Source organism: Notothenia coriiceps, unplaced genomic scaffold (assembly GCF_000735185.1).
Source record: "Notothenia coriiceps isolate Sejong01 unplaced genomic scaffold, NC01 NC01_scaffold00020931, whole genome shotgun sequence".
NCBI classification, from domain to species: domain Eukaryota; kingdom Metazoa; phylum Chordata; class Actinopteri; order Perciformes; family Nototheniidae; genus Notothenia; species Notothenia coriiceps.
The window spans coordinates 248,969-263,963 of NW_011353632.1; the positions used below are offsets into that span (position 1 = coordinate 248,969).

At 39.1% G+C, this 14,995-nt stretch overlaps 1 protein-coding gene across 2 annotated transcripts; it reads right to left on the reverse strand.

Annotated features, from left to right (window-relative positions):
- Positions 1-7,749: 7,749 nt before the first annotated feature.
- Positions 7,750-14,680, reverse strand: tlr3 (toll-like receptor 3). Of its 2 annotated transcripts, XM_010779899.1 has the most exons (6): positions 14,532-14,680; positions 13,779-13,912; positions 11,525-11,989; positions 11,110-11,304; positions 9,108-10,954; positions 7,750-8,916 (listed from the first exon to the last, which is right to left on the reverse strand). In XM_010779899.1, the coding sequence occupies exons 2-6, from the start codon at positions 13,794-13,796 to the stop codon at positions 8,685-8,687; spliced, it is 2,757 nt and encodes a 918-aa protein (XP_010778201.1). In that variant the 5' UTR covers positions 13,797-13,912; positions 14,532-14,680; the 3' UTR covers positions 7,750-8,684. The 2 variants fall into 2 exon arrangements, with proteins under 2 accessions (XP_010778201.1, XP_010778202.1); XM_010779900.1 differs by lacking the exon at positions 13,779-13,912.
- Between the last annotated feature and the right edge of the window lie 315 nt (positions 14,681-14,995).

The window sequence follows — 14,995 nt, forward strand, 5'->3', positions numbered from 1 at the left end:
CAAACTGTCAATCAAAAGCTAGCCTTAAAGAGCAACTTCCAGGTTAAAGACACCTGTGAATAAATGTGTAGGAAAATGATGAATACACTAGATTTTCTAACCCTAACCCTAACATGTCACCCATCGAGCATGTTTGGGATGCTCTGGATCGGCGTATACGACAGCGTGTTCCAGTTCCTGCCAATATCCAGAAACTTGGCACAGCCATTGAAGAGGAGTGGACCAACAGGCCACAATCAACAACCTGATCAACTCTATGCCAAGGAGATGTGTTGCACTGCGTGAGGCAAATGGTGGTCACACCAGATACTGACTGGTTTTCGGACCCCCCCCAGACCCCACCAATAAAGCAAAACTGCACGTTTCAGAGTGGCCTTTTATTGTGGCCACCCTAAGGCACACCTGTGCAATAATCATGCTGTCTAATCAGTATCTTGATATGCCACACCTGTGAGGTGGGATGGATTATCTCGGCAAAGGAGAAGTGCTCACTATCACAGATTTTTTCAGATTTGTGAACAATATTTGAGAGAAATTGTTATTTTGTGTATATAGAAAATGTTTTAGATCTTTGAGTTCATCTCATGAAAAATGGGAACAAAAACAAAAGTGTTGCATTTATATTTTTGTTCAGTGTATTTAAAATGTCACTCCTTGAGCCATTTCTTTAAGGAAAATAAACGTTTCTGTAAAATTCAATTTTTCTAAATGTCTTCAAAAGAACAAAGAAAAGGCCCTTCTCTTGTTTTTGTCTGCTTTTCCAGAATGTAGGAACTAAACACATTTATTTCCCGACAGCATCGTGGTAACTGTCCCAGACGTCAGCTTCAATTTAAACTTTATTGTTCACAAGAGAAAACGTATGTTGCTGCGGGGTATATAGCCGCACAGACAGTTAGAAAAACACAATAAAATACATTAAGTGACAACAGGAAATCTAGAGTGTGCCATTCCTAAACGCATCACCAGCTCCCAGAAGCTAAATGTTAAATCAGTCGGGGCATCTAGAGCATTAGGAAATAAAGGAGTTATTCAGCCTGGTAGACCTGGCTGTTGGAAGTCTAAATCAGATATATGAGCTTCAATTCTTCAAACAGAGGATACAGAGCACATTGTAAAATGCCTTGAGCCTTAGAAATTGCTCTCTTACAGGAAGATATGAGATTTATTAGGCAGTTTAACCTCAATGGTCTCGCTAGCACTCTGTGGACTTCTGTGTTAGCTCCCAACAAACAATAAGACCGTTAATACTACCTTCAACTGATATGCTATAAAATAAACTTTCCAATCATTTGTATTTTTTTACGAGGCACATCAAAAAACGAAGAAGTAAAAAAAAGGGGCAAACATGTTCTGATGATCATGAGTTCAAAACGTGACGAATAGGCAGAGGGTCTCCACCTTGAGAGTTTGAAGAGGTAATAATGTTCAGGTTTACATGCACAACAACAACAACCTATATAACGCACTACAGGGAAGGGAAGCCCCCAAAAAGCATAATAGCTTTAAGGGCTTAGCATGGAGGGTATAGTTGTTTTTTTGGACATCAACATCGACCCTATCTCTCACTACAAAGCTGTGGATCACCCCACATTAGCATAACCCACATGACAGCCTGATGCAGCGAGGATCTGTTGATGTACGTTGGATCCACTATGAACACATTTCACACAAAGCTGCTGTCACGTGTTCTTCTGCGGCTGCTATCGATAGCAGAGACTCTCCAGTGTGCACTTCACTTCTGAACCATAGCATCTGCACACAGCGCCATTACACAATTGTCAAATGAAGTACGTCCTTTACTTGCTCTCTCATCGGGGGAGTTAGATAAATGACTTTTTCACGTCAAGGTCATCCCTAATAGAGACGTCTGATCCCCACAGTTTTGCTGCATGGATTTGACACGTGTCTCTTAGTCTGAGCGGTGGGAAAAGACTCGTCCTCATCCAATATTTCCGTGAGAAAATGGGAGTTGCGTGTCACAGAGCAGTGAAATAACCTTTAATTTTCCACATCATGGTTCAAAACCCTGGATGTGGTCGTGGCGCCTTTCGTTGACCGTGGAATAATGAAATATCTCCTCCCGAGGACCCGGGTCCCGGCTGGCAGAACAATCTCCATTAACCAATGGCTCCTTGCCCACATGGAGGCATCAGTTTCAATGTCCTCCTCTCCCTCACTCTCGTTAGTGTTAAAGAGTCAGGGCCAGTGGGCTAAGTGCTCCGAACAGAACCTGCGGCCAATCACAGGCCAGAACATTTATTCCCAAAGGAACATCCCGGAAAACAAATATTCGGCACAGAGGAGTCAGAGTTGAGAGAAACAGGTTGACTTAATGGGAGACCCTAGGTGAGAATAGGGTCAACAGATACCACTTTGAAACATTTTAATCAAAAAAAACATTTTAATTAAAAAAGCCACTATTAAACTCACCTTGGTAATTACTGACATTAGAACACTTTTTTTTATTTGAAGTTTTCTGAAATTCTATGTTTAAATAATGCAAATACAGCTGAATCTTATTAACCCTCCTATTGTCTTCGTCCCCCCCCCCCTTACTTTGGTGTTCGTGGTCAAATTTGACCGGTCCTGTTTTAACTGCTATTACATTAACACAAAAACCATCAATCATCACCACATTTAATTTAAAACCCTTTCAAACTATACATATTGTATCAGACTACTGGTATACATGAAACACTGCAGTAAATATACAAAGAACAGACACTGAACATGTATTGCGTGTGCCAGGTGTGATCCATGTGGGGGGAGGGGCACATAAGAGCGGGAAATGTGTCAAATTGGTGTGTGTGTGTGTGTGTGTGTGTGTGCGTGTGTGTGTGTGTGTGTGTGTGTGTGTGTGTGTGTGTGTGTGTGTGTGTGTGTGTGTGTGTGTGTGTGTGTGTGTGTGTGTGTGTGTGTGTGCGTGCGTGCGTGCGTGCGTGCGTGCGTGCGTGCGTGTGTGTGTTATCTGATCCGGATGGTTACTAATTCCTTTTCTTTATAGCGGTCATTTTTGACACCATGGGTGTTACAAAGTTGACTAAATCATCCAGAATCCAATGAAAGTGGTGATCAGCAATTGTACATGTTCAAATGTCTACTGTGAAGGATATCATAAAGCCTTAATGCAATCGAATGTGAAACAAAAAAGTTATGATTGATGAAAGTAGTGAATCGGTCAGATTTGACCCGAAGACAACAGGAGGGTTAAATACATGTGCTAATTTGCATACATTTCCAGAACAGATATCTGAATATAAGATGAAACCATGTTCAACATTTTTGATGTAACTTTATAAAAATTTAGTCAAAGTCAATACAGAGGGGAATATCTTTGAAATACTCAGAAAATACTGAAAAAAGCAATAAATCCCCCAATTTCTAACCATTTTAACTAAAAGATGCCCCTATGAAACTTCCCCGTCACAGAACTCATTATATTATACGTGTTGATTTTTCGTACATTTCCAAAAAGGACATTTTTACAAAGTGAATTATCACGGATATGTCTTTGTATCCCTCCATAAATCCGAAAAGTATTGTCAACAGAAATACAAATGTATTTCAATAGACATCTAAATAACTAAATGCAATCGTGAAACGTCTCAATTATTTTTTGTATTTAAATTCTTCTGAAATGTTATGATTAAATATACGAGTGAAGTCATGCTAAGTTTGGGTGAGTTTAAGATACATTTACAAATAGATCAAGTTTGGTAAAGCACCTAAATGTGTATTTTGTTCATATTTTCCACGTGATGGAAGCAAAATAACCCCCATTCTCAAAGTTGACCATAAAAACAATGTATTTTCCCGACGTGTCTCTCCACATGCCTGTACACGTCAGAAGTTGAAGGACAGGACTGTGTATTTGTGCATTTTCCCACAAGATGCTAACCTCAGAGTTTCCAGCGAGGCTGTAAATCGTAGTGTGGAATAACAACATGTCCTTGGTGTCTGCCGGTGTGAGGAATTGCCAGGGCGTTGTCTTCCTCCCCCTCCGACATGTGATGCCCCCTCAGTAAGATCCAGAGTGCCTCGGAGCGTCTGACAGGGCCAACGTGCCAACAGCTGCTGTCAGGACCATCAATCAGGAGAGGATCGAGTCCATCTCCTCCGACTGCAGCTCCTCTTCATACCTGAACACCTCCACCAGAGACACTCAGATATCTACACTGAAAAAAATGCAGCTCCAAAAACAAGTCAAAAAATAATGAAAACGAGTTGTTTTCACTTGAAATAAGTAACACAATCTGCCAATAGAAGAAGTGAACATGTGCTTGGTAAGATTTCTTGAAATAAGAAGGGATATTTAGATAAATCAGATCTTGTGATTCGCTGACAGAACTCATTTAAAAATATATTTCACCAGATTCAGGAGATGTTGTGTTTCAATATAAGCCGCAAATGCTCAAAGGTTTTTTGTTTTCGGATGTTAGATGGTGATTTTCTAATAAATATGTAAAAAAATACGTGTTTCATCTGAGATACAACTCAAGATAAGATGTTTTGACTTAACAAGATGATGCATTGTCTAAAAACAAGACCTGATATCTCACTGCAGTGTTACTTCTGAAGTTATTGTGTCTGATATCAGGAGTAGAGACGTATTCTGACTAGATATCAGACACAGATACTTGGCAAGATTTTGAGTTTTTGTAGTGGGTCTGACGGAGCGCTGTGCCACGGTGTGACGGGGATCCTTTAGGAAACAGGAGTGTGTTCATACCGGTATATATGCCTTAATGTGCTATTCAAGATGCAATGGCATTATCTACATATTATTAGTATGTATTTATTTCAACAAGGGCCATGCATGCATACAAAAACATTCATCTCAGAAAAGAGGAGAAATGACAGATTTGAGCTAATAGCTAATTTCCATCTGCAGCCCTGAGGTAGGTACACAGCAATCAACAAACACTAAAACATTGCACATGATTTAGGTACAGGTCAATTAAATAATACATAGCACAGTTAATTACAATACAGTTACAATTGAAAAACTCAGATTACAGTGTAATTCATATGCACAATCGCCACAGTGTATTTTGCAAGATGAAAACCGAGGCCCTTTCAACAATGCAACCTAGATATATATGACATAAAACATAAAAGTAATGCAAGAAGAAACAGAAAGGATGCTGCAAGTGACCAATATGCAAGTCAATGCAGAAATATGTCAAATACAATAGGATAAAGTAATGTGAAATTAATTAGACCTGGTTGAGGGTTGGGTCTATCACCATATCTTGAATGTTTGCCATAGGAATAATGTACCCCAGACCTTTGAGTATCAGCATTTCAGAATGTGTTTGACAGATTGTCTTCGAGCGTCTGTACTCGTGGATTCTCAGCAGTTACACTGGCGAACCAGATTCACTCCAAAAACGTCAAATGTCATCGTCAGGACGGCAGCTGCACGCCATGTGGCTTTATCTGAGAAACCTATGACAACTGTACGCACCGTGTGAAATCTGTTTCTCTGTAAACACACATTTATTTAAGATGAATGTGAACAAATGTGAGTATAATCGGATAATGTAGTTTTAAATATGTAATGTATTGGTCATTGTAGGACTTACAGTCATACTTGTCAACCCTCCCGATTTTCGCGGGAGACTCCCGATTTCATTGCCCTCTCCCGGGGTCATATTTCTCCCGCATTCTCCCGATTTCTGACAAAATCAGATTTACGCACGACTGTTTCCACTCGGACTTTAATACAGCTACACCATTGTTTGGTTTCCATGGTAACACGTCTCTTTAGTAGCGCGCGCAACTCAAAATCTGAGAGGGTGAGGCAGATATTCACAGAAAACAGAACAAGAATCGACAACTGCTCACTCCTTTCCTGTAAAATACCTTTCCTGTAAAATGCAGGTCCAGCCCACACATATGCTCCATCAAGGAAGGTGTTACAGGCCGCAAGTCAGTGCACTTACAACTACAATGAGCATGTTAATGTTAATCTAACAGCTCCGGCGATCCACTAGCACTCCACGTGATGGAAGCAAAATAACCCCCATTCTCANGCCCCTCCTTTTCACTGCAGCCCGCCCACTGGCAAATAACTGGGTTAGGATGAGCCCAGTATGTATTCTCATTTGGCTGTTATTATGTAATGCCCTAAAAGGAAAAAGGAGATGCATAACATGGGAGATAGTAGGGAGATACATTAGAGTATTAAATGTGGAGGGGAATACATGATGATGAGTTGAATATGTTGACACATAATATATGATCAAGATGTTAATTATTTACTTGTTGGTATCAGACTGGCCCCTGACCAAGGCCTTTGTCCTATTTATTTTCTCGTTGTCATTGTGAATACTTTGATGTCACGTCCAACTTGATTGGTTAATAAATACCACTCTTATCTTTGTGATATTTATAATTAAAACCATTTGTATAGAATTATTGTGAATAATAAGGGGACAAAACAACACCTAATACCAACATAATTCACTAATACCAAAAATATTTCACTAAACACAGGAATACAACAATATTTACACTAACACAGTGAATACAACTTTAACTAAAAATAAATTAAATACAAAATAGACAAATAAAAGGTGTGCAATGAGCTGACAGTAACAGGCCATAATAATAATAACCTTTTTTTTTTTTTTTTACTTTAAAGGTGACCTATTGTTCCAAATAAAATCCAAGTTTTCATGTCTTTTATACATAAACATGCGTCCCCTCTGTGTAAAGAGATTCTGAAAGTTTCAGGAAAAAATATTCACTCACTTTTTGTCCTGATCCATTTATATAAAAACCTGTCTGAAAATGTGCTGATCAGATTTTGGCCACTTTATGATGTCATGTCACAAAGATTTTTTTGTCTTGTGTAACCATTAGCCAATCACCAACCAAGGTAACACCGACCTACCTTTTCACCTGAATCTCTTCCTAGACCACCATTGTGTTATTTTTAACCAAATATCTCTCAGAGGGGCGTGGGGAGGGGCTCCTTATTTTCATCTAAAGTAACAGACAGAGAATCAGCACTTTTGAAACAGGGCTGAAACAGAGGGGATTATGGGATGCTACAATGGGTGATCTGTTTGGTGTTTCCAGCCAAACACTTCAGAGACAGGTTTTTTATATATCTGAGACCTATAATATATTGATGAAAAACAGTATAATAGGGGACCTTTAAATGTCTTTAAAAGGCCAGTACTACTGTATTATACCTGAGGGTTCACCAGGGTTTATAAGTTGAAAGCATATCTGTTCCATAGCGAGGACCAAGGCCACTGAGACCATCAAAACCAATTAATATATTTTAAAAAGATTCTGAAGCATTGTCAGCGTCGAGGTTTTAAAATTGGTCTAATGTGCTCTCTTTGTGGTCATGATGATACTGAGGTCATATCAAAATACTAAATTACTGTAATTTTTTGTTAAGAAGAAGATTGACCTTTATTGATTCAGTTGAAATTCAGCTTCCACTCTGTTTTATACACAGAGGTATATACTGTGCACACACGCACATGGAGAGTCAGCCAGTCGGTCCGGGGCCAGTTGGGGGTTTGGCGCCTTGCTCAATGGCACCTCAGCAGGGCCCAGGAGGTGAACTGGCACCTCTCCAGCTACCAGTCATATGGTTATATTTTTGGTCTGACCGATCATTTCCGGTTTTGCGGTGTAATGTAGTTTGTTGTTGCTGTTGAATCAGCATCTCTGTGACACTGTGTCTCAACAGAGATTGCACATTAGTGCTCTTGAAAGCATGAGGAAACTGAAGTCATGTGACTTTTATTTATCAAGATTTAAAAGTTACGCAACCTTGCATGAGTTCACATTCTGGAATACAAACATACACTTACAGTAGTGAATATCTTACAGCTGATGTCAGTATCTTTATAAAAAATCTGCTTTAATAATCTGAAATTGTGCTACCGAATAAATTGAGTCCTGACACGCCCCTGAAAATGAGTCAGCTTTAAGCTTTTAGGAAACAGAAAAAAAATAAGAGTGACTTAACTTTACAAGAAAACCAGTTTCAAACCAAATTGTTACAAGATTAAACAGTAACAGACTGTACATGGTCAGATCTACTATAACCACTAGATAGCATGATGACACTATTAAAGCTGATCACAAAGAGGCGATTTATTCTTTGCTTTTATGGAAAATTACAGGGATTTTCTATCAATGCAATAATGAATTATCAATATGATTACTTCATAAAAGTAGACATAAAATCGTTTTTCTACCTAATTGATGCTTTCAAAAGCTACTTCCTGCCATTAATATCAAAACTGAAATCATTCAAATAAAGGTTATTTTTTTAAGCATTTATTGGACTTGAGCCAACCTTTTAGCAAACACTTTATAAATGGAAAAGTTCATGAAAACAACATGGAATAGTATTGCCTTTTCTATTTTAGATGGCAAGCAGGACATTTCTTAAAAGAATGGGTAAAAAAATGTAACTGTTAAGCTAAAGCTTTTTTAAAACAACATTATGGCGATCACACAGAACACCACTTTTCACTTAAACCATTTGAATAATTGTTGTTAATGTAAAGCTGCAGTGCAATGAAAAGACATATACATTTAAGTGTATATACAAGGGGGCAAATTCAGATTGCAATTCATAATCACTGAACACATACTAGGAACTAATATTCAAGATGGAATTTCCCATTCCTCCCAATGAAATATATTCAGTCCATCAATCGATTAGTCATGCCAAGTGCCATCAGGAGCTTCTGATGAAAGGCCGGCACTCTCTCCTTGTGGACAGGCCAATCCAAAATGCAGCATGGACGCAACATGCCCCTGCGGAGGTAGAGTGATCGGGATAACTTGTAGTCGTGAACATCCTGCAGGAAGACCAGAATCACAGAGTCCCTGTTGGCTTCAATGTCCCGGTGAATTGCATGTTGGGCGATAAATCTGGATAAGGAAAAGAAAAGGGTAAAAGAGACACAAATCTGTGAGAACTAATTTTATCAATATGTAACATAAATACCTACAGTATGAAACCCATACCAAATAAACTACACATCACACATTTCCTAATGGCATATTTTAGATTTTGCTTGATTCTGTGTAAGTCTAAATCCAGCAGTGTATGTTTGATTTACCTTGTACACCAGGGGTCTCTGAGAAGGGTTTCAGTGACGACAAACAAGATTTTTCTGGACTTTCTCATATTATCCAAGATTGAGGCAGGCTGTGACATACCAGGCAGTGAATCTCGGTCCTCCAAACAAAACTTGCACGTGTCATTTTCTAAAGGGGAAAGTCTCCTCTCCACCCAGCTGCTGTCTTGCTCTGCATGTATGACGTAAGCATCATACTTAAATTCCCGGCCCTCTGCAACGTGGGCATCGCTAAATCCTAATGTGCAATTGATCAATATGTTCCAATAAAACCGAATCCTCCAGCCTTGGTACCGCACCACAAATGCAGTAACCATCAGCATGACGACAGCAGTGCTGCTCAGTATGTATAGGGTCTGAAATGGAGTCATGTCTTTGCAAGAAAGGGGGTCAAACTCCATGATGGAGCGGTTAAAGTAAGCTAGTGGAGTGTTGCACAGATACTGGTCCCTGAGACCCGGCATATGGGTCCTATTTGTTCCATTTAACCATGTCACAAACCACAGCATGGTCTCACAGGTACAGTCAAACGGATTTTTGTCCATGACAAGCAGGCTGAGGTTGGCCAGAGGAGTTTTGAACACTTCTGGTCTCACAGCTGTGATCAGATTCTTCTGTAAATTTAAAACCCGCAGTGAGTCCAGATCATCAAAAATGGTGTCCTTAAGACGATTAAAAAGGTTGGAGGACAGGTTGAGGTTACGGAGGTTACCCAACCCTCTTAGAGCCTCTGCTGGTATCTCATCGAGCCCGTTACTATCCATCTGAAGAGTTACCAACCTGGGTGTGTGTTTAAGGAACAACACTGGCCCACCAAGGTTGGCACTCTTCCACAAACGGGCTATGTTATTGTGCTGGAGCTTCAGCACTTTCAGGTTTGCAAGCCCCTTCAACATATCTTCTCTGATATTAGCAATGTTGTTGTTGCTGAGATCCAGGAAAGTGAGGTTGGTCAGGGGGCTGAATGGAGAGGGATCCAGGTTCACAGCTTCGGCCTTAAGACTTTTTCTCAAAGTCAGGACTCTAAGCTTGGGCACGTTAACAAAAGACGTGGACTTTAGATTGACTGTCTGCTGGTTATTCGACATGTAAATCTCTTCAACTTGATCCAAGCCTTCAAACTCCTTCCCAGTTAGAGTTTGCTTGATAAAGTTGTAATCTAGGAGAAGCATGGTGAGGTTTCTCAAGACAGAGAAGCTTTGAGGATCAATCTGTGCAATAGCTGTTCCGGTGAGATTTAGTCTTCTGAGAGGCGACCCCGCCAGTGAGACTAAGGTCTTGTTGTTGATGTTTCTGAGCGAGCTATAGCTACTCCAGCTCATATCGAGTTCTTTAAGACTTGTCAAGCCTGTAAATGTGTGCTCTGTGATTTCTTGAGCTGCTGTGTTCTGTAATATCAAACTCTCCAGGGCACTTAAGGGTTGGAAGGAGAAATTTCCAATAGTTGGGTTGTTTTTTTTCACTAAAGCTTTTGTCATTTGGAGTTTTTTCAAACTTTTGAGGCCCTGAAATGTGTTCTTGTTTAGTTGCTTAATCTTGTTGTCAGACAAAACAAGTGTCTGAAGCCTGGACAGCCATACAAATGAGCCGTTTTCAATGTTAACCATTTCATTATGGGACATATCCAAATAGGTTAGATTTGTTTTCTGTAGCGCTTTAAAGGTTGCGTTTGTGAGTTTTGCCATCTTCATCTTCCGGAGATACAGGGCCTTAATAGTGGTCGCTGACAACTCTGAGCAGAGTTCAGAAAAACCCAGTGTGTCCATATTGCTTCCATCCATGATTAAAGTATGTAGGCCTGAAATGGGTTTAAAGCTGCCAGGCTCCAACTGCAACACAACAAAACAAAGATATCTTGTAGTGAGAGGAAAAAAGGGAAACAAAACAGACAACTGAAAGCATGGCTCTCCATTAACTACTTTCTAATGCTGGTTCCAGTTTTCACAACAATATTTCCTTTCCTATTTCTAGGTAAGTTTCTTACCGTTTTTAGAGGCACACATGACATGTTGAGGACAAGTAGAGAGGATGAATTGTTAAGAAATAAAAAGTCGTCTTTCTTCAGAGTGGTCAAGTCATTTAAAGCCAGATTGAGGCTCACGAGGTTGGGCAGCTGAATCTGAGTGCCGAGCTTGGCTGTCTGCAGTTTGTTTAAGGACACATCAAGGACTTGAAGTCTCTATGAATGACGAAAGGAGAAAAAGAAATACATTTAGTTATTTAATTAAATATTTAAGAGGCATTTCAAAATATTGTAGTGAAATAATGAGGCAGAAAAATAACTATTCACTTATTTTACTCATTTTTGTCACCATTATCGCACCCATATAGCTCATGAACCTTACAATAAACGTATCTCCAGCTATTTTTGATCCAACTCATCAGTGTGGCATCTGTACCTGTAGTGCAGAGAAGGGCTCTCCTTGTAGCTTTAGCTTATTACCAGCCATAATCAACCATGTTAGATTGGCGCAATGATTCATGTCCTCCTTCTTCAGCACATGCACTTGATTGTGTCCCATGTTCAGTGTCTGCAGCAGAGGCAGTGTCTGGCACAGTCCCGGGTCCAGCTTGGTGAGACTGTTGTGACTGACACTGAGATGGCAGAGAGCCGGGTATGGGGATAGAGACACAGGGGGGATGCTTTTCAATCTGTTGTGAGACAAATCTAGGCTGATGATGTTGCTGGGAAGGTTTTGAGGGACCGCACTGAGGCTGAGGTGGCTGCAGTCAGCTATACTGTCATGCACATGGCAGGAAGTCTTCCTCTGCAAAGCTACGCAATAGTGCGGTCCCGGCATCAAGCAACATATGATGATCATCGTCGGGAGAAGGCAATTTAGGGCATTCATCGTGTCCAAAACCTTTAAAAAAAGAGAAAGAAAATCAATCTGTGTAATCCTAAATCTACGTACTTTTTGTTTGTTTGGCAAATTGTAGGAAGCACAAGAACAAAAACACTAGTATTGTATTAACTAATATGTAAATATGGCAAGTATGTTAACAAACAGCTACGTGTGTACAGATCCGCAAGATAAAGAGAAACATTAGGAAATATTTGGAGTTGTGTTTCTGACAAAGTACAATATTTACTCCTCCTTTAGCTCTGTCTTGACTAACTCGTAAGACAAATATCTGCCTCTTTAGCTGCTAAATATTCCACCATGTGTTCCAGCTGGTTGCTAGCTTTTTATCTGGGATCATATATTAGCCTGCAGTGTTTTTTAAGAGATTTTTTGTTAAAACCTCTGCCTGACACTTCTGAGAGTAAATCAAAACAGGAAAGTTGCTTAGGCTGTCTAGCTGATGCAACAAGCTAAAATACACTAAATCCTTCAGAGAGGTGAGGGGCACTGACTTCGGTTATGTGATCAATTTTCGTTTTATCACTATGATGAGCAATATTGGTCATATAATTCACAGCCATTTGATCTATTGTTGATATAACATATTAATTAGTGCCACTATGATTCAAAACACATACGGGCCATTCTACCAAATTGGTGCAAAGTCAGGTTGGAATAGTTTTGAAATGTTGTATGTTTTTTCCCCAAAACTTTGTCCATATATATTTTGTACCATATCTAAATGACACATATCTAGTAAAAGAACCGTACATTTTCATATCGTATTTTCAGACTGTATTGGAATGTTCTTCCTCTACCAAAAATGGTCACTACCGAAACATAGTACATACACTGTAGTAAAAAAGTATTATATCAACCTGTTAAGATTGTTTTACCTTCCCTTCTCTAAATAGTATTTTAACAAATATTTCTTGAGGGTTTTCACAATTAAATAAATAAAAGTGCATTTTTAATCAAATTTCTGTTCAATTTATACAATTCATAAAAATCATAATGTAAACTTTCTTTGTAAAATGCATAATACTGATCATATTGATTCCAGAGTTGGTGATTGTTGAAATTGAACATACCTGTACATTAAACCAATCGGTATCATATCATTTGAGTTGATAAGTCAATATACTTATTTGTTTACAAAACATCCAGTGTTTCGGTAGTGACCACATGTATAGCTTAATCTTAACTCATAACATGCCTTGTGTTGAAGTGTGAATGTTTGAAGCTACTGACCCAGAATCAGCACTTTAGTAACAGGCTGAAATAGAGGGGAATGAGGCTAGAATGGGTGATCTGTTTGGTATTTTGAGCAAAACACTTCATAGACATGTTTTTTATACATCTGAGATCAGGGTCGGGGACAGCTACATCGCAATAGAAAGTACCCCATAAATGATGTTTTTGTATATTAAGCTTATCACTAAATAATGTAATGCTTTATGTTTTAGTAGACCATAACATATTCTTAGTAAATATCCGTGTCTGAATACTTAATTGTTTTGTTAAATAGTTTTTTGTTGTGGGACAGCACTTTGTACTAATTCGGTAGAATGCCCCATGTGTTTTAGTGAGGAAAATAGTTATATTTCTCACAAATATAATATCTAATATATTTAAAAAGCTGCCTACAGAAATCTCTTTTCCACAGGCATAGGCTATAGTAAGTATAAGGCTACTTTTACGGTAGGCATATGGGTATTACTAGGAATCATAACATCATAGTGTCACATTGACACAATAAACACTATTGTGTAGCTAACGTTTTGCATATAAAAGTTGCAGTTCTTACCGGATTTTGCCTTGCCATTTTATATTTTGAATCTAGACTTCATGGACTTGAAACCGAAGGCATTCACTTCCAGAACAACATCTGCTCCTCAGCAGCACAGCAAAGATTCTAAGTAGAGGTTTATGAAGCACACACTGCAAAGCAAGAACATACGGAAGTGAGACATTTGAAACTCGGGTTTCACTTCCCCAGCATTGTCTCCAGGTCCACGAGAGAATTGAACTGTTCCATGCAAGAGTATAAACAGACGTCTAGGGAACTTTGAGTTAAATTCTTACGAACTTGCTACAAACAGAGAGCAAACCTACAGTATGATCAAGTTCCTAAGATTGCGTGTCGCGCATGAAATACGCATGTCTCGAGACAGCGGTAATGTTTTTGAAAGGCGTGGTGAAGACAGTGTTTGAAAATACCTACATGTACAAAACATACCGTAATGTAGGCTATGAGGGATTTAAAGTTGATGCCAGCTATTTACGGAGTTTGGCATTGTATTGGTGAGTATCCCAATAGAACAATATCAGCGTCAGCCGTGAAATTATCCGAAAATGATCGCCTAAAAATGAGCTTCAGATGTGTTGTGACATAAATAGATCACCCGATCCGGTTAGTGCTCCACTAATTCGTGATGATGCACACCGTAAACAACGCATTTATACCGTTGATTTAATTGCGAGTGAAGTACAAGACATTTGGAGGAGCAAAACTTGCAGCAAGTTTACCCTGTAAGTAAGAAATTGATAACATGCTTACCTATTTGACTCCCAGCTAACTCTGTGCTCTCTTATGAGTTATGTTCAGTTGTTTGAGGCATAGTTCAGGAGAAATATATTCTGGAAACTGATCATGACTGTACTCTGCACCTCTGACTTCTGGCTATTTGTGGGGGAAAAACAGGTTGGCCCAGTCTGAAATGCAAGGCACAACAGTTCTTGGCATAAGGCATAATGTGAAAGTTGACACCTTGATAAGCTATCCAAAACTTGATAATAAAAAACACAAACTCCAGTGGATCCATTTAAACATTATATATTTTTGAATTGAGTAGAATGAGTCAACACGAAATAGCTACCTTATTCAGGATCAGAAAGGATCAATTCTAGTATCACTTGATTTGTGTACTCCATAGTTCAACTATAATGCACACACCTTTTATAGTCTAGTAGGAAAGGTGATTCAAATAAAGTGTGACGAATAAATGTGTGTTTCTGTTTATA